At 40.2% G+C, this 18,921-nt stretch overlaps 1 protein-coding gene across 4 annotated transcripts; it reads right to left on the bottom strand.

Moving 5' to 3' along the window:
• Positions 1–97: 97 nt before the first annotated feature.
• Positions 98–17,916, bottom strand: inpp5b (inositol polyphosphate-5-phosphatase B). Of its 4 annotated transcripts, XM_019267214.2 has the most exons (23): positions 17,456–17,916; positions 16,231–16,310; positions 15,985–16,082; positions 15,842–15,871; positions 15,619–15,729; positions 14,350–14,493; positions 10,270–10,360; positions 9,032–9,202; positions 7,317–7,418; positions 6,935–7,049; positions 6,049–6,165; positions 4,911–5,098; positions 4,607–4,718; positions 4,398–4,507; positions 3,749–3,884; positions 3,429–3,539; positions 3,060–3,225; positions 2,550–2,785; positions 2,273–2,380; positions 1,728–1,812; positions 1,278–1,405; positions 1,069–1,180; positions 98–543 (listed from the first exon to the last, which is right to left on the bottom strand). In XM_019267214.2, the coding sequence occupies exons 1-23, from the start codon at positions 17,510–17,512 to the stop codon at positions 434–436; spliced, it is 2,718 nt and encodes a 905-aa protein (XP_019122759.2). In that variant the 5' UTR covers positions 17,513–17,916; the 3' UTR covers positions 98–433. The 4 variants fall into 4 exon arrangements, with proteins under 4 accessions (XP_019122759.2, XP_019122760.2, XP_019122761.1 ...); XM_019267215.2 differs by lacking the exons at positions 15,619–15,729; positions 15,842–15,871; positions 15,985–16,082; positions 16,231–16,310; positions 17,456–17,916 and adding an exon at positions 14,786–15,572; XM_019267216.2 differs by lacking the exons at positions 14,350–14,493; positions 15,619–15,729; positions 15,842–15,871; ... (1 more) ...; positions 16,231–16,310; positions 17,456–17,916 and adding an exon at positions 13,282–13,422.
• Positions 17,917–18,921: the final 1,005 nt, after the last annotated feature.

Genomic DNA, 18,921 nt, shown 5'->3' on the forward strand with positions numbered 1-18,921 from the left:
TATGTGAAACCTCAACATTCATTCATTTCTTTGCTTGTGATTGGCAACATGGACCAGTAATATTATTAATAATAATAAAAAAACAGTGACACACATCTTGTTTCCAACAGTTTTATATATAAAACAATATACTGTTGAGATCAGAAACATTAAAATACAAATTTGTCCTTCCTTCTTTTAAATACAATATACATAACATTAAAAATTGTTATCTCTACAGATGCTCAGTGATATACAATAGACTTTGTGCATCGAACAGATGACAAACATTGCTTCAAAATAAACTAATTGGATAAGAACTTCCACTTACAGTGATTTTTTACTCAATATCTATACAAAGAGTCATCTACGAATATAAGAAATCATTACAGTTTATTTCAAATACTGGACTGTACAGTTTTTAGTGTTCGTCTTCAGCTTCTGAGTCCTCCGTCTAGGTGGACCCCTGGGTTAGAAAGTGCTGAAAGAACTCCTGAGTCTTCCTCTTTTCTGCGAGTTCCTGCTTCGTAGGGGACCTCAGAAGGAGGGAGGCAAAAATGGTGGCTGTGTGGAAAGAAAATAAATTATTCATACTGGATAATTAAACAAAGGGTTCCTTTTTCTTCTTTTATTAGCAGGGTTTAAACCGAATGTGAGAGTAGATGAGAAGAAATTCAATGTAATAAATGACGGAATATAAAACATTATCACATTGAGATGTTACTACAATCCCTTTTTATTTATACAGGTTAGGTGGGCTACTTCTCTTTTAGACGTATAAACTGTAAAATTCCACTAAACTATAGAAGCTGCCTGTTTTACAGAGTATTGCAAAGATATTTTATTTATTCATGGTTGGTTGGGTAATTATCTTATATAGAAACTGCCTGTTTTGCAAAGATACTAATTGCAAACAATCCTTGGTTCATAAACAGAATAGAATAATAGACTTTCATTCATTTTAATTTTTCCATTGGTTTATTCATTAGTTTCTCTTCACTTCACATGCTGACGACAGCACAAAGCAAACAGCAAACAACACACTCACAAATGAAAGGGAGTGAAGTGCAGTCTGTTCACTTTTCTTACCCAAAATGTTGACATCTAATCGATTGCTAGCAGAATTCTTCAACAGCTCACGGAGAAAGGCAGCTAAATAGTTGAACACATTTTGATGGCACTGAGGTAGCATGGAAATTGTCTGAAGAGAGAAGAAATGAACGTTACATCAAAAAGTCAGATTTTTTACTTTATAACTGAACACATCTTGGAATAGATTAATGGGCTGTCTTGCTCACTTTCTCACACTGAGTGGCACTGACGCAGCTTTCTAGGCACTGCTGGTAAAAGGAGAAGGGAACCACGGGCTCTGGGAGGGCATCTAGGAAGAGAAGCAAGGCTTCTGCCACCGAGTGGTTACTGCCCGCTGTGGATCAATACAGAGTCAAGGACATAATTCTTAAGCAGAACCTGCATGTTTTGAAATGCAAAATAAGAATTAAATACAAGGCGACATCCCAGGATTCATTCAAAGGTGCAATGCATATGCATTTCAGCATATTGTATCTGAAATTAAACAATGTCTATGAGAGCAAAGCGCTGACTTTCAGCTTTCATTTGACTCTGTTTATAGCCATATGTATATAAATTAAATATTCATTCCATGGTTTTCCTTTTTAAAAAATATTCTATGCCTGTAAACCAATAATTATGAATAGTATAATAGTGGTAATAGTTTTGAAGGATACGGAGAGTATCTGGCATGCCAGTGTCAAGGCAATCCCTTATGTCTGCAAATTCACTCCGGAGCCCAGGTTGCTGAAATATATCTTCCTGAAAATAGAGGACAATAAATATTTAATATTGGAATCCTTAAAAAGCACATATATTAAACCAAGGAGCTAAATTACAAAACAGATTAATTTTGAAAATGCTCTGCTGGTTTGAGGAATAGTGGAGCTGCAGTGGACTTTAATTTAATGAACAGTAAAAGCACTCCTGTGTTTAAATTACCTTAAAAATGAGGATTATTTCCCTCCACCAAATTAATGTAGAGGCTCTGCAAAGCTGCTTGGTTGTCAGCTAAACTTTTGAGTTATACCAAGCTCTTTGCGGCCTCAAGAAAAAAAAAAACTTTAAACCTTTTTTTATTTTGCTTAATTCCAGTGGTATGCAGCAACTTTCATTTATTTGTGCTTAAAAGAACAACACACAACGTTTGGAAGGTTGCAAAGATGTACATCATTTGCAAGCGTATGAACCTCTTAACAAGAAAAACTGCTCATTATCTGACCTGTTTGATTGCATTGCGGAACAAGTGATCCACCATCATCCAGAGTTCTTTAGGAATGTCCAGAGGCTTTTCAGTGTTTGCTACATTCTCATTTCCAGACATCTCCACCTGATGTTGAACACAAATAGCAAAGAGAAGCAGTTTAGTTAAAATGAAATACTCCAAATCTGCAAATCAATAAATAAAAACTACAATGCTTGTGGCCTATAGAGAAAATCCTGAATGAGAGGAAGTATTTCAAAGACACTGTTGCTGCTCTGCACACGGGAGCACTCACCAGTTCACGCAGGGTGCTTTGCGGCATGTCCCGGATGGGCTCCCTCATGTGACACAATGACCGTATGGAGGTGCCGAAACAGCTGGGCAGGTAGTTTCCTGTCACAGAGATGAAGTAGTCCTTGCCACGCTCCAGATGGAGCACCAGGATGTCCTCAATCTGCTCCTTGCCACAGTTGAGATCAGGCGCCGTTGAGCGGTTAACAAAAACCTCAAGCTCAATGTCCACAGAACCACCTAAATGTTCAGGGAGACACACATACGAAGTAAGGGCATGGTTGAGCTGTCATAATTCAGGAACTGCCCCAGTGAAGTGTTATGTTGTGATTGTGGTGCTGTGTGAGGATGTAGAGCGCAGAGACAGCCCTAATCTGTGACAAAAAGCCTGCCACTGCCTTACAGCTCATGGTGTACTTAACAATTTCTAAAAACCTAAAAGGCAGGACACTGATGCTTATTAAGATTAAATCTGTGCCTGTAGGATGAAAGTCTGACTTTATGTGCTACTCACCCTGAGCGATAAAGCCTTTGGGAGGGTTGGCTGTGAGCCAGGGCTTGCAGTACGTGGGCTCGTTCGGCTTCTGGATAAACTCAAACTGACACGGGACCTGCCCGTCATTGAAGAGGCTCAATGTCTCTGCCTGGTGCTGCATGTATTTCACGTCCTTAAAGTGGAACTGAAAGAAGAGGGAAGGATTCATGAGCCAAGAGGAAAAAACTGTATTCTATTTCATGTAAATGTACCCTTTAAACACCAACTACATTAGGCTTACAGTTTGAGATCAATACACGGCTTCATTAGTGGTGGTTTACTTCTTGAATTCATCAAAGGAGCATAATGAGAATGAGTTTATCGTACAATGTTTATCAGAAACTTTACCTCTTGCTTGGCCAAGGTTACAGATGGAATACACTCATTCTCCATCTTGTCTATATTGCGTACAATCTCTTCAAAGGTCTTCTTATAGTCCTCACTGTTGACTCTCTTGATCTGTGGGAACAGACGATGCAGCATAGACATCTGGGTTATATGACCCTCAAGTAATACTGCAATAGATATGTGAAATGCAGAAGCTTGTTAAAACTGAAATGCACTTTTCGTTCATCTCTTCTCTTTGGGCCGCTGTATCTTTTTTAAACATTAAGAAACAAAATGGAAGACGTTCAAGATGAAACCAGTTAAAAGTCAGATTCATTTACCCCAGTGACAAGCAGGGAACTGACTGGTTTGTGGTCACTGGTCTTCAGAGCCATGTGACTCTGATAATGCTGCTGCTTGATGTTCTTCCCTCTCCACAGGATACGGTCACACCACGCAGGAACGCGACATTTTTCGCTGAATGCAGAAGAAAGAACAGATGTTAATGGTATGTTTAATGCATTGTTCACTATCAAAATCAAGACACAGAAAAGGAGAAAACAATTATTATATATTACAGTGTATTTGTATACTACTTCAAAGTTAATCACATAATCTCTGTAGGGAAATTCTCTTAGCAGGAGGTGAAAGAGCAGAAAATATCACACAACACTGCTCCTGCGATCTAGGGCCCCGTTAATGAGGCACGTTTATTGATAATGTTTATTAACAGCATGAAAACTGGGTGGCTTAGGTGATTTATTAAGGCCACCAGTGCAAATTAAAAGTTTGTTGTAGTTTTCTGATTCCGTTCAACTCTTCCTAAAGTGGTTTTAACATAGAGCATGTACAAAGATGTTTTTCCCAGTCAAAGACATGCAACGTTTGTTTGTAGATATTTATATTTCTTTATGCAATTAACCCTAATTTTAACCATGAACACAAACGCTCCATTCTGCTATTCACAGTCAGGCTTTCACATTAGTTTACCTTGTATCCCACTTGTCAGAGCCGGTGTCATATTTGTAGGTGGGCTGGAAATTAATCTCTCCCTCCACAAAGCCAACGAACACAGCCTCCTCGTCGATCTGCCTCTTGAGCTGTGGGCCATGTGCAGCTGGTAAGTATCACTTCTCAAACACGGAAGACGAATAATAGAGAGAAGGGGCCGTCGTTAATATTACCGTCGTTAATATTACCTGATCATAATTGTGCAGCGTTTCAAATTCGTTCTTGCTGATTAGCTCCTTCACATTGTCGACGTCAAGGTCGCTGATCCTGTAGTTGAGGTCCCCAATCCACAAAATCACACTGGTGAAGGAAGCACGGAGAAACATTGAGATATTTTTGATCAAATATTCTAACAGTGGGGTAATAGGTAATAAAAACACATTTTAATTCAGCTACTACATACATATCTAGACGCAAACAAATAATTGATGTAGTGGCATAATGATATAATGTATGTTTAATATTTCTAACATATTTTATAGGTTTTCATACTCATGCTTCATGATAGTGAGTGGAGGCTGGGTAGGGTCAAGCTGGCGAAACTGGAGACGGCCGCAAATGTCCTTGTAGTCTTGATTACGTCTCTCGTATTCTTCAATGTGGGCAGCTAGGTGAGAGTTGACTACGCAGATATCAGAGTTGTGGAAGCGAAAACGGATGGCCACGGCACCTTTGTTTCCCTGCGAAGAGAGAAAGAAAGAGAGAGAGAGACATAAGCAACACAAATGAAAAGGTCATAGCGTGCAGTTTTATATGCTCCTTTGCTTGCCGGTAATAAGATATTGTTTAAACACTTTGATACTTGGCATGTTTCAGATGATTTTTGTTGCAGATTATAAACCAGTCTCTCATTCCTGCAGGAAAGGAATGAGAAGCCTTGCAAAAAGGCCCCCACTGGTCACCAGCCAGCCATCTGCTCTGTACAGCAGGGACTGCTAAGTAAGCACGGCCACGTACGGAGCAGGAATAACCTACTCTGCAACAGGGCATGAGGAGTGAAGTTAGATCTGCTGGATGTTGTGCTTCAGCTCAGTCCAAAAGGAGGAACAACATATCATCACAGCAAAATGTGTGTGTACAATATTGCCTGCAGTTATGTCAGCGCAACAATATCGTCATTGTAAGAGCCTAAATGTTTTTTTCTTCTTATTCGATCATTTACCGAGATGATCTCATTTGGATGTGTACAGCTATTGTTGATACGCACTTAACACTTCCTGCTTGTGTGTCTTTAATGTGAATCCAAAGACAATACCAGAACAGTTACAGAGAGAGAGAGAGACAGAGACATACATCCAGCCTCGATAAAGCTGTTAATCGGAGAAATAAAAAGTTATTTCCTGATTGTTTCACAGCTGTTTCATTGTGAAACAATCAGCCGGACAATCCAACTATGAGTTTCCGGAGTCCCTGATCTTGTCGGATTTCGTGCTAACTGAAAAATAACCACAAGAGGGAAGTAGTTCAACATTTTGGTTTTGGTACGTGAGCAAAAAAAGCAATACTTATTGATTTACAGAGGGCATGCATGATCACAGACGCTCAACAACTCACTGCTGTTCATGATATAATATCTTTACGCAACAGCAGTAAACCTGACTTGAGGACCAGTGCATGGAAGAATCCTTACCATCCTTCCCATAATGCCAGTGCCCACAGTCTCAGCCTCCACATCAGATATGAACTCTGCATGCTGCTTCTTCACATAGAAGATCAGCATGATACCCACCAGGCGCACCAACTTCACCTGTGAAAGAAAAGGAGTAAATCATATCAATCATAAAGTGATGTAACTTGCATGGATATGTAACTGAAACTACTGCGAATGATTACGAAGTTTACAGTTAAAGACATTTAGTGTCATCACAAAAAAGTGGGCTTACACCCCAGAATATGAAGCAGTGTTGCATAGGAAGAAGTAAAACAGTTTCCCTCTGTCAATCCTACAAAACCCCACATTCAAATGTGAAAGTGAAAACATTTATTTTTCAGCCCACTGAGCTGCACAGTGTCAATTACAGATCAGTCAAGTGTCTTTTATTCAGAGCGTTTGCAGCGAATGAAGAAAGGACATGTTACTATACTGACTCTGTGACTTCGACAGACATCCTGTAAGGCCTAAAATAACTTGACACCAGCAGCCCAGCAAAGAAAAAGAGGAAGCTAATAAGCTAGAGTCAGCACTCTGACAAAAGGGAAGTAGATGAAAGCGAATAAGGGGAAGAAAAAGAGAAAGACCAAAAATACAAGGCCTGACTAAGCTCATTCAATAGAGAGATCATGGCTGTTCATTTGGATTATGCGGTATAATAGTCAGTGTAATGTGATTGCACAGGGTTATGTAGGCAATCGCTATGGCCAAAGGCAGAAATTATTGACCACTTTTAGAAACACAAACACAATCAAAGTTGCTTGAAATATTTGTATATCTCAAAATTCAATATTATCCAGTCAAAATGCCAACCAGTGGTTAAGAACTACATTAAAACAACAACAACAAAAAAAGACTTCCTTACTAAGGCATACTTGGCATCTGGATGCAAGGCCTCGGACACTGCCTTCGTCCACTCCAGCTCTTTGGGGGTGTCATTGAAGAAGAAAGCCTCTTTGCTGAGGTCCAGCTCCTGAAAACTACGAGGAAGAACAAACGATACGTGTTTCGTGCTATTCTCAAAACTTTTTCCGCCTCTAAAAAGACACCAAAGTAATAAACCGCGAACGTAGGCGGGATCGGTGGACACGCAGTGCTGAATTTGTGGGCGGCCATGTTCTCCTAGTTAAAAACAGGATCAATGTTGCATACATCTGTCAGAGGCTTGAGCAGTACATATCTGTCTGCGTAATGGGATTAAGCGGAGAATTGCACGGCTATTCTCCAGCAGAGTGAATGTGACTTACCCCACGCAGTACATGTCAGGAGGGTTGAGAGTGCAGCTCAGCCAAGGACGGAGGCTTTCCTTTGGTGTCTGTCCATTGACATTGTACGTGCCCAGAAAAAAGCTGAAATAGAAAAGCGAGAGATGAGAAGTGGGCACAAAAGGACAAATTGAAACACGTGGTGTCTATTTTGAGTTTATCCTGCACATTGTGAGCCCTTATACTCACACACAGTTAGGCCTAGTGGCTGCATACATAACAAGACAGCAGAGAATACAGTGCTATTTGTTCCACTGTGCAGTGGAACTTAAGTGCCTTGTGCAAAGGCACCTCAATTGTGACAAATAAAATGGAAATCAGCCTCCTTGTATTCGACAGCCCCTCTTCTCTGACCTTCAGGCAGCTTCTCCTCTGCTCATGCTGCTGCACAGGAGCAGCACAGAGCTTTTTTATCTTTGTGCTGACTGCCATCGCCTTGTGTAACACACTTTCTGCCCTCGCGGCCCAACCCTCACTTAACTAGAACGATGCTGAGACTGTCTTTATACAAAAATCTTGGGACTGCTGGCTCTCCTAATCTGCATGTCAGCATGGATATTCAGTACACTCCCTGCATTTACTGTAATATGAGACGACTCAAGATGGCAATGCACATGTGTGCTAGCACTAAGTAACCTTTTCCTGTCTATCTGCTGTTTCTAATAAAAAGGCTCAAATCAGCATTCAACACCCCAGTTATCGACATATGTAAAACCAGTTTTTTCCTATTCAGAGTCATGCTGGAGCCAGAGCCTTCCCAGAGCCAGAGCTTTAAGCAAAAGGTGGGGAAACACCTTGGGGTGACTGAATGTCGGTCACATACACAACACAAAGACATTCAATCATAACTGGAATGAGATGTCTGGGGTGTGGGAGGAAAACCTGTACCAACACGCACATTCCTCACAGAAAGAATGGGAATTTACACACACAGGACTTTTTTGGTGAAACAGTACCATCCGCTGAGCCAACATACTGCCAATGCCTTAATATTTTTGATTGTTTTAACATAGTTTATAGAATATTTTCAAGCTTTTCATGTCTTCTTTGATTCCCATTAAATCTATACTCCTTTTTATTCTTTGCCAAAATCTTTGAAGGGGTGTAAATATTAAAAAAGGCACAGATCCACCACCAGGAGGCAGTGTGGTTAACAGCTAAACCATCATGCTGACTTCAGCGAATGCTTATTTTTCAACCATCTGACGGAAACAAAAAGCCCTGCATAAAAATGTCTCGTCCTCTAAAAGGGGATATTAATTTCTACAGTGAATAAGAAATGAGATGAAGAGCTACAACCTGAGCTCCGGTGTGTTAATGCACTGGGTTGGTGCATTTCTCGACAGCGTCTGAGACAGACAGTGGTGCTTAATTTAGCAAAGAGCTAAGTACACAGAAATGCAAACCCACAGATGTTGACTCATTCTTTTTACGTAACACTTCTAGGACCTAAACTGTGCTCACAGATACGCTGTGGCCTCACACTGCTCAAGATGACTGTGTCAATGTGATCTGATCTGATCTGACTAACCAGAAATGAAAAGATAGCCCTGCTCAAAGTATCAACACATTTTCTATGGTAGAGATGTGATATACGATGCATCGAGATTACCTAGTTTCTCGTCCAAGTGCCACAACAATCTGCTATGTACATTTTTTAAAACACTGATTCACACGAGTAGTAAAGGTTAAAATACCTGAAGTCCTCCAGGTAGGTGTAAAGGTCTTCATTCTTCAGCAGCTCACACCTGATAAGGTTGTCTCGCAAGCCGAACTGCGGCATGGCCAGTATCTGAGCTTTGTTGGACGGGGTGTGGCTGGAAGAGCGGACCATGTCATCCCGGTCCTCTCGACTGGGGATGCCTTGACTGAACACCGGGGAGAGGAGAAGTCACAGTTAGGTGTAGGGGGTGAGTGGAGAGCAAAGATAGAAACGGAGGACATTTTGTCACTTTGGTGTGATTTCAGAGAGAGAGAGAGCAAAGGATCGTTTGGTTTATTTGATTTGATTTGAGTATCCATTTACGGCTGCATCTCACATTTAGAAGGCTCGGACATAACTGCATGAAGCCATACCTCTCCTAAAAAGCTAGAAATAAAACTATGTCACAACAGAGGCGTTACACTCTGCTCCGGACTAACAGTGTAATGTACAGCAGATCACCGCGCTGACATCAGGAACCCAGACTGTGCAGAGAAGCTCGAGTTCCCTGGCGTCAATATGGAACGAGGATGAGTGGAGAGGAGGAAATGTAATATCTCTGGACCCTGTAATCTTCCAGGAATATGCTGCAACTAAACTCCATTTTAGAGTACAGGCTTCACTCCAAGAGTGGCAGCGATAGCTTCCCGGTTTAAACAACTGAAGGGAAGACATTTGCAATTTAATCCTCAACAAACTGAAATAAATTAAACACCAAGCTTCTGCCAGGTACGTACACAGTACCTGTAATACAACTAGTGGAGGAAAGTACTAAAATTAATTGCTTAATTTAAAATTAATAGCTACTTAATACTGTGAATTTGACTAATAGTCCCCTGTTAAGCTTTTGACGTATAGTAGTGTCTGTGCTCATTTTGTTTGTCTTGCAGGTGAAGCGAGACACCTTCCTGCCAATGTTTTCACAGTATTCGATTGATCTAGTGTTGGTGGAAACGTACCAACAAAAAGGCAAAGCAAAGAATAAGACGAGCTAAGCTGGTTAGCAGAGAGAGAAGAAAGAAACTGTTAGGCCGCAAGGGTGCTAAGATAAGTAAGTAAGTAACACGTCAACGGAAATGTTGTTTGTTTACAAAAAAAACACCATGAGGCAGCTTGAAGTAACAGTAATTCCACTTGGGTAGCATTATATTTGAAGACACTTTCTACCACTGTGTAAAAAAAGACAGTCATGTAAAGAGTTTTGTCTCTGAGAGCTGAATAAAAAGGCCTTACCTCTCTGGGCTAGGATAAGCTTTGGACTTCTGTGTGGTACTGTTAGAACCTTTCTCCTTTTCTAGATTTCCCCTTTTGTCCGATGATTTCTCTGTTTGGGAAGAGCAGAAAGGGAAAAAAGGAAGATGGATGAAGTGTTTGTTTAGTTTGCTTGCCTATGATGATAAATCAGAGCATAAAAAAGGTAAATGGAAGATGGCAGAACTGCCTGCACTTTGAATCACTCATAAATATCATGCTTTTTGCGAGTTAAGACTGTGTCACCGTGTCTTGCTGAAGACCTTCCCATCCACAATTATCTTAAAATCTGCCCTAGGTGGTGACAGCTTAGGACAACTCAGTCCAACAGGAAAGGACGCATGCTTGAGTAAACCCATATTTCAGCCCTTTAATAACTGAGATGGAGAATAAATTGTTACCAATTATGACTAAGAAAAACCACAGTCGTGCAAGTCGATCATAAAAGTGCCAAGTCAGTGCTTAGTTGTCGTGGCCAGTCGACTGTGGCCGTCTTTTGCAGTTGGTTACAGTTATTGCATCCTAAGTAGCTGGATTTAATGGGCGAGTGTGAAGTATGAGACAGCATGGCCCCTGTCCCCTGCAGCTTGGCAGGGAACACAGCTGGCTCCTCTGAAAGGGGAAAGTGGAGTTCTTTGAGCAGGAAATTTAACTCTACAAAGTTATAGCAGGCTACATTATGAGTGCACCTGACCAACAGCATGACGAGATATAAACCTACAAGAAAACCTTCAATGTACACACTGCTCTGCACCTCCATGAAGAAATATATACAGCAACAACAATGAAACAACATACAGGGTGGTGTGTGTGTGTGTGTTCTCACAGTGACTGTAATTGTAATTTCTTATTAACCTCTGATCTGTACGTTTGCAGCAAGCAATGCAAGAAACCAGTGGCTCTAATACACTCACATTAAGCGACTGGACATGGACATAAACAGTACTACTCCAAATAACGTCATATGGCACTTTTCAAAACAAGGTGACGGTGGTAATGAAGTAATAAAACATAAAATGTATTAGGACATTTAAAAAAAAAAAACTCCTACTGAAACAATCCTAACTAAAAAGGTAAATAAGTCTGAACAACACAATGTCTGAGTTATAACAAAGCAGACTAATTAACTAAAGCTTTTATCAGTATTATCTCAGCGGGTTATTTTTTGCGCCATCTTTGTTTTACAAAGGAAATGTTCTCACCTCAGCCCTTCTTTACTAAGAAAACAGATTGTAGCCTGTGCACCAAACTCTGTGAAAAGGTCAACGTGTCAGAAATGCTTCTGCTGTTTCTTTCGTTTGTAAAAAAGAAAGAAAGAAATGAGCCAAACTAAAAGTCAACTATAACACCAAGAAAAAGAAAAAAAAAACCCTAGATGGATCGACTGAAGTTTAAATTCAAAACCAGTGACGTTGGATTGCGTGAACAGGAAAGGGAAAAGAAGATTGGCTGCTCTCTGTTTGACTGAGAAAACCGCTAGCAAACTGTGAAATGCTTTTGGTCCTGTGCATACGACCACTACATTTGAGATGGTAAAAAAAAATCGTGTAGACAGAAAAAAAAAACACGTGCCATTATTAAATTCACTCAATATGTGAATTAAAAAGATCTCCAGATACCCTAACATTTGGATTACAAGAATTAGTTTTAATCCACTTTCTAGCACAGTAATTTAATTGTATTCAATCTGAACTGCTGTAAAAAAGCAGGTGGATCCACGGTGATATAACATTTTTTTAATCAGTGTGCAGCACTGCAACAATCTGGACAAAGCAGAACAACAGTAATAACACTGACTGTGTGATATCATTCTTGTAGTGAGACTGAGGTGAACTTTCAAAACAGCAGCATTATTAAAACATATTGGAACTTAATTACAGTTGCAAATTAACGATAATCCCAGCTTGTGGCATCAATAAATTAACCCGGTTTGCACCCTGATGAAAACAGCTGCGCCGGTTATATGTTAGCTTTGCTCAAAATGATGCCACGTAAACTTCACTCATTCAACACTTTCACATAACTAACCCTGAACAATACATTTTTTTACCCCCCAACCTGCACTTGAATAAGCCCCATGGCCTCATGCCCCCGTGTGTAAATAGCTCAGCTACGTTGCATATTTTACATTCCTGCACATGCTTTAGTATTCCTCGCCATTCTTAATGAGCCTGATTCAACAGTGCAAGTCTGACTGAGTGCAATCTCACAAGCCTACGCCTTTTCTATCTCTGCGGCCGATCATAAATGTCAAGTCTGCACTATGATGTCTCTGAATCGTTAAACTGCACAAAGGTCACAACACTGGCCAACTTCCTCCCATAATCTCAAAGTATAAAGAGGTAATAAAGTTACAAAGGGAAGCATTCTCAACCCCTAAATCTAAAAAGAGAAAAAAAAGCACCTTTTCTTTTGTCAAGACAGGACAAAGACACTTCTCTCGCAGGTGAAGACACTTCTATGTCAAAGTTTACACACAACTGATTTAAAAGCTAACAGGCAGCTAAGTAGGATGAGGCACAAGTTTAAAAAAATAAATAAATAAAAGCCTCAATCTGGGGAAAAAAAACAAGACGAAGGCAAGTGTCTCAATGAATGACACAAACAAAAACAAAAAAGAGGTTATTGCAACAACAAACCACTGCAGGTGTCTCATTTACTGTCACAACAACATTATTAGCCCGGTTAGCCGTTACCTAGACAACGAATCCGTCCAGGTGGGCTAACGTACGCGGTAGCTTCATACTTCGACAATATTAAGCATTTAAAAACAAAACAAAAACACACAAATTATCCCGCCTGACTGAAAACTGGCCCCAGAGCTAATCTGGCTAAAGTTAGCTTCTTCTACTACTACTACTACTACTACTACTAAACGCGGTAGCCATTAGCCAGGAAGCGAGCTAATAAAAGCTACAACGCTACAAATGACGCAAGAGGCGTTTTCCTTTTCAAGCAAAAACAACAGATTTTTTTTTGGTTTTGTTTTCATACCAGAGTCTCTCATCACTTTAGACATCTCCTTGCACCGCTCCCACGCATTCTGTGCGGCAGGACCAATGTCCAGTGTGTTTGAGACCTGCCCATGCTAAACGCTGCGGTAGGAGGAGTTTTACCTTCCTCCGCCTCTGGTGCAAAAGGAGAGGACAGAGCGACAGACAAGAGGATGTAAGCATGCAGAAAATGCTTCATCACACACACACCCATGAGCACATCAGGCACTTAAAGAAGAAATGTCTAAGCAGCCTGCAAACCGTATTAAAACAAAATATATTTTTATTTCCCTGAGCATTTGCATACTTTTTACATGATATGTTTGTTTTCCCTCCCTGTATGACATTAACAGCATGGCTCCAATCTAGCATGCAAATGCATAATCGTGTATAAAATGTGCATGAAATGCCCTTATGGACATGTAAGATAAATAAATAAATAAATAAATAAAAAAGACTTGCTTACATACAAAGTAAATTGTACATTTCACAGCACGACTCCGTGTAACTGTGTGTGGGATTGTGATTTTGCAGATGTAGAGTACGTTAAAACCCTCTGTGATACCTCATTATAAAGATAGATAGATAGATAGATAGATAGATAGATAGATAGATAGATAGATAGATAGATAGATAGATAGTCTATTAGTATTCAATGCAAAGACCCTCTAAGGCGCTATAGATAGGAAGATCCTAAAATGTGGGATTACTTTCCAGGTAGTCATTTTCACATGTCATAGCAGCAAGATTACAAGTATTATTAATAAGCTAGAGCTCTACTCGGTTATCGGTTGTAAGCATATTTGTTACAACTCATATGCAGGTTGGGCTACATGCATTGAAAGGAAGTGGTATTTCCAAAACCACCTAGTTTGTTGTGCAACTCCTTGATGCAAACCTTTATCTGTGTGAGGCCATCTATACAAAAATAACAGAGATAAAAGACAGCATCTCTTGTCTTGGCACTGCATGAATGCTAGCAGACCTATTCTAGTTGAGTGACATTTACAGGAAATAAAGACACTGGCTGGAAACCTGTATCTACCCCAACAGAAATAAAACAACAAACCTGTTTTCCGGTGCTGGCTGAGTTTAGTGATCGTTGTGTTTAAGGGTGACAGTGCTTGTTTGACAAATCCCTGGCCTTTAGTGGGTTTGTGGTATTTGTTGGTCCACTCAAACTTGGGTACCTGTGTGGGAGACTTGCAAACATCTAAAGAAAGACAGACAGAAGAGAGAATTAGTCAGGGAGTTGCAATATTGTGTTAAATAAGAATACAACAGCAGCCTTATCTAAACTAGGCAAAAGTGGAGAATCTAGAGCAACAGCAACGGTAAAACTGATGTATAAATGTAAATTCTTATTCACTGACTCCACCAGTGGAGCATTTTTAGGCAATCACTTTCTATTTCTTGCTCTGTGTTGTTTCAAATCCAGGCTTGGTCCTGTATAGCTTTAAATGTAAGGGTACAAGTTACAAGTATAAATCTCATTTTTATCTTACCTTTACCATTTCTCACACTCTTCCTTTTACCAACAGCAGGTGGCAGGTCTTTTAATGTGTCCATCACCGGTATCCCTTACCAGACTAAAAGCCTTTGGGGCTCATCTTAAAGTACCACAGAAATTCCCAGACAAGCAACATGTTAGTCTTTGTCGGTGTCCACGTGGGATTCCCACTGTGAAAAGTAGTAAGCCTGTGCCAAAAGTGACACATTCCTAACAAGGAAGACCATCCATTAAGCTTTCAAAGTCCCGGTCCATTCAGGTCCAACAGGGTACTCAAAGTAAAAGGTCGTTGAAGTATTCAAGAGAAAGTTACACGTCCCTTTTAAACCATTTTCATCTTGTCTCTTAGCATACGCTGACGACAGAGACAAACAACAGGGAGTACACCGACCGTAAACTCCACCCTTTCTCTCTTTCTACATTCCTTGGCAGTCATGCGTCATATACACCCACCTAGTGACTGACAGGTGACACCACCAGTTCTAAAATTGGTGCAAGTTGTTTGAACCACAACCGTCAACAGTGTCACAAATGCATTTGGGTTTTTATTTTGTGTCTTTTAATAGATTTTCCAGTAAAGGTCAAAATTTAAGAATACAGGTTTTTCATGGTTTGCCACATGTCACCTCAAGGCAAATGACAGACCGGCTGAGCAGGTTTCCTCCAAACTGAAAAGGTAGAGCTGATTATTTACTTTACACATATGCACTTTCTTCTTTGTTTAGAGAATAAAACTATGCTAAACTTGCTAAATGTAAACAAATAAATAAAGGTCTATGGCCATGTCAACACACCAAATCGATTGTGAGTGTATGAGGTCTGACCTACCACTCCAAGCTCTGTTGACCTCGCTGAGGAAGAGCCGCGAGTGAGACCCGAAAGGCAGCCTGAGCTCTATCTCGTCCTCCTGGTAGCTTACCCTCACCCTGGTATCACCACCTCAAATCAGATGACGAACACAGAAAACACAATGCCTTGTTAACTTTCATGTGGTGGATCAGTTAGGTTGCATGCAATGTTTCAGCAATGAGGGGAAATGAGGGCAACTTACCCACAACCGCGAGTTCCTCTGGTGAAGAAACTACAAAGAAATGAGCACGGTAAACATGTGAGGGGAAATTCAGGAAATTCATCATTTAGACATTTCCGACAGTTATCTTAACAGTTGATTGCATGCATATGAAGGCAGCTCACCTTCCACAACAGCAAAGTCAAGGGAGATGGGTATGATGTCCTCGAGTGACACGTCATCAGCAGTAATGGCCATCCTTCGATGGGTATAAATAAAGATTCTACAAAAGACATTTTCATTAATCACACTGTGGTGTGATGTTACCCTGGATTGCGTAATGCTGTCACCAGCCTCTCTTCACAGTTGTCCATTTAGATAACACACAGCAGCCATGTCACAGCTAATTTGTACTATCTACTGAAACTCACGCATGTTCTTTTGTCGACTCCACCAGTCCCAGCAGTCTGCTCTCTGTAATATCATCGAAGAGGACATCACATTGGACAGCATGTTCACGGCTTAGTTAAGGACGTGATGTGTTCCTTCAGTGGCACCTTTATTATTTCACCTTTCTCTCATTTCATTGCATTTTTTGTATGTTTTTTTATGTTGGTTCCTACAAGTAGTATCCTTGAGTATTTCCTTTTTATACCAATTCCACTGTAATGTAATTACCTTACAAATTAACATATCATATTAACATATTAACGTCAACCTACTACATACTACTCAGCAGTATGTAAAGAAATATTAAGATATTTGAAAAAAAGTGTTGTTTTTTTTTAGCACATTTTCCTCACGCAGGACAATTACACTTGTTTACAATTTCTCCTTTCTTTCTTTTTTCTAAAGTCTGTGTAAAGGCAATTCTGAGATTTCTTTCAAAACACATTAAATATGTTGGAAAATAGTTGCTGAAAACATGTCAAAAGACTTTGAACGATATATTTCTGAAATGTGGAGTTCCAGGTTAAAACATTTTTCACCAGTTTTCAGTCCAGGATTTTTTTGGGCGGTCCTAAAGGGTGGCTCGATGACACGCTCAGGCCATCCTGAGCATACCCCTGCAACCCTAGCGATTAATTCATCTTTCTCAGAGTGTTTGAAAATTAGTAATGTCATTTTCTGAACATTCATCTGGCATGTTTTGGTCACTTCAAACACACACATAGTCCTGGAGAATACTGCTCATTTTTACCCGATTTTGACACCTAATTTCATAAACTTATCCATATTTTTAATTATTCAAATGTGTCTGAGTGATTAATAACACTTCTTACTTTACACAGACTTTAAGTAAGTGAAGGATCTAATACTTCCTCCACTGCCTATAATAAGAAAGCTGGTGATACAAATCTGCCATCTTGTGGATGAAAGTTGTTACTCCAAATCTTGGATCATATCCTAGTGAAGTCACACCCGACTAAATCTAGACTTGTACTCAAAATCTACAATGCACTGCCTGGATTTAAATCACAGCTTTAGTGCAGTTGTACTGTTTATTTAAAGAGATGCCAGAGCTTTAACATTTACAGGCCTCTCTCTCTTTACAGGGCTCTGGCATTTCTTCAACCGAGTCGTGTTAGTCCAACTTAGTTTGAAGCAGGTAATCCTTGCTGATAATCCACAAACCAGCGCACGAAGAAAGGATACTATGATACAGTTTTCTTCTCTGTCCAGAGCTTCTTGAATTGCGACGGATTGATCCATAATGAAGACAAGTTTGCGTGACAATTTCAGCCACTCACGCTTCCCACAACGAAAATAGCAAGGAGGGAGTTGCGAGTAGTTTATTCCTCTCTCAAGTGATCGCCAAGTGTACAGCAGCAGGAGGAGAGACGCTTCAGGAGCCACGTGTAACCCGACATTATTCCCTTTTCGATCCAGATGTTCGTCTTCTTTTTCCTCCGCCGCTGGCTGGACCCAGATCTGCCACGCACTGATCCAGAGAATGGCTCTGGTGCACCCGCAGTGACGTCACATCTGGGCTGTCATCAGCTCAGTTTGGTTTTGGATTTAGGCCCCAGGCGAAGTGATCCAAACAGGATTATGTCCGACAACAGATATACTGCAAAGTATTCGAGTCCAATAAGTTTAAAGTGAAGGATCCACCTGTAGCAGGCTGTATACAGGTTTGAAAAAAACAAACAAAAAAAAACAGGGGCGTGTTGCTCAACTTGAACTTCTTTCTTTATTTGCATCAGACCAAAAATAGAGGAACTGGCATCATAATGAGGTGTTTCTACCCACACCCAGCTTTGGCCTTGTTTTGGCATAAACACTTCTGCTTTAAATCACAATTTGCCTATAGGCACAGCCTGACAGATACTGGATCTGACACACCACATAAACAAAGCTGTGGCAGAGTGGGACATTTGACAGCATGAAAATCACTCTGTGATGGATAAATGGTGACACTGTTTATAAATGACATTTGTGTATTACCTTTTCTTGTTACCAGAGGTGTAGTGGTGCCTGGAGAAGTAGGTATACTCTCAGCAGCAAAGCAATTGTAAACAGCAGTTGTTCAACAGTTACAGACTTTAAAAGTTATTCAGCTGTGCTTCGATTTATTAAATTGTATGAAATATTTAAATCGTTTGTTAAATAATGCCTTGTGTTATAAACAGCGACATGTAAGACTACACTTGCATATTTAGCTCAGCCAGAAATAGGCCAGTAGTGTTTGTATAATGTCACTGAACTTCTGCTGCTTGACCTCAGGGAGTAAAGATCATAATGAAATGAACATGAGCCACAGAAGACGTGCAGATCTCATATGAGTGGAGTATTCTTTTGACATCTTAGCAAATAAATAAATGAATAAAATACATAGCTTGTAGGACACACTTTTCTGCACTCCTAGTGGCCTCATCGTTGTTTTAAATGTGCTGTAAAGAGGAGGTTGTATTATAAGATCTGCTCATACCAGTCTTCTGGCAGTACTGGGAAAAGTGTTCAGATCCAGTACCAGCACAACATTGTAAAAACAGCCTCTCTATTCAAATTGACCAACTTTAGTAACAGTATCATCAGCAAAATGTTATATATATATGACATTATACTGTTCCATCAATGCAGATGTACTATTTCACTGTTTTAGTTATTCTGCATGGAGA

The sequence above is a fragment of the Larimichthys crocea genome, chromosome XIII, assembly GCF_000972845.2.
Source record: "Larimichthys crocea isolate SSNF chromosome XIII, L_crocea_2.0, whole genome shotgun sequence".
In the NCBI taxonomy this organism is placed as follows: domain Eukaryota; kingdom Metazoa; phylum Chordata; class Actinopteri; family Sciaenidae; genus Larimichthys; species Larimichthys crocea.

What these genes read in the sequence shown, in the direction of transcription:
- inpp5b (XM_019267214.2), bottom strand. Translation starts at nt 17,512, where the DNA reads ATGGATCAATCCGTCGCAATTCAAGAAGCTCTGGACAGAGAAGAAAAC. An exon ending in TGGCATGCCAGATACTCTCC is followed by an intron (nt 1,406 to 1,727) that starts GTATCCTTCAAA and finishes ATTGATCCACAG; the next exon opens with CGGGCAGTAACCACTCGGTG. An exon ending in GTGCCACTCAGTGTGAGAAA is followed by an intron (nt 1,181 to 1,277) that starts GTGAGCAAGACA and finishes TTCTCTCTTCAG; the next exon opens with ACAATTTCCATGCTACCTCA.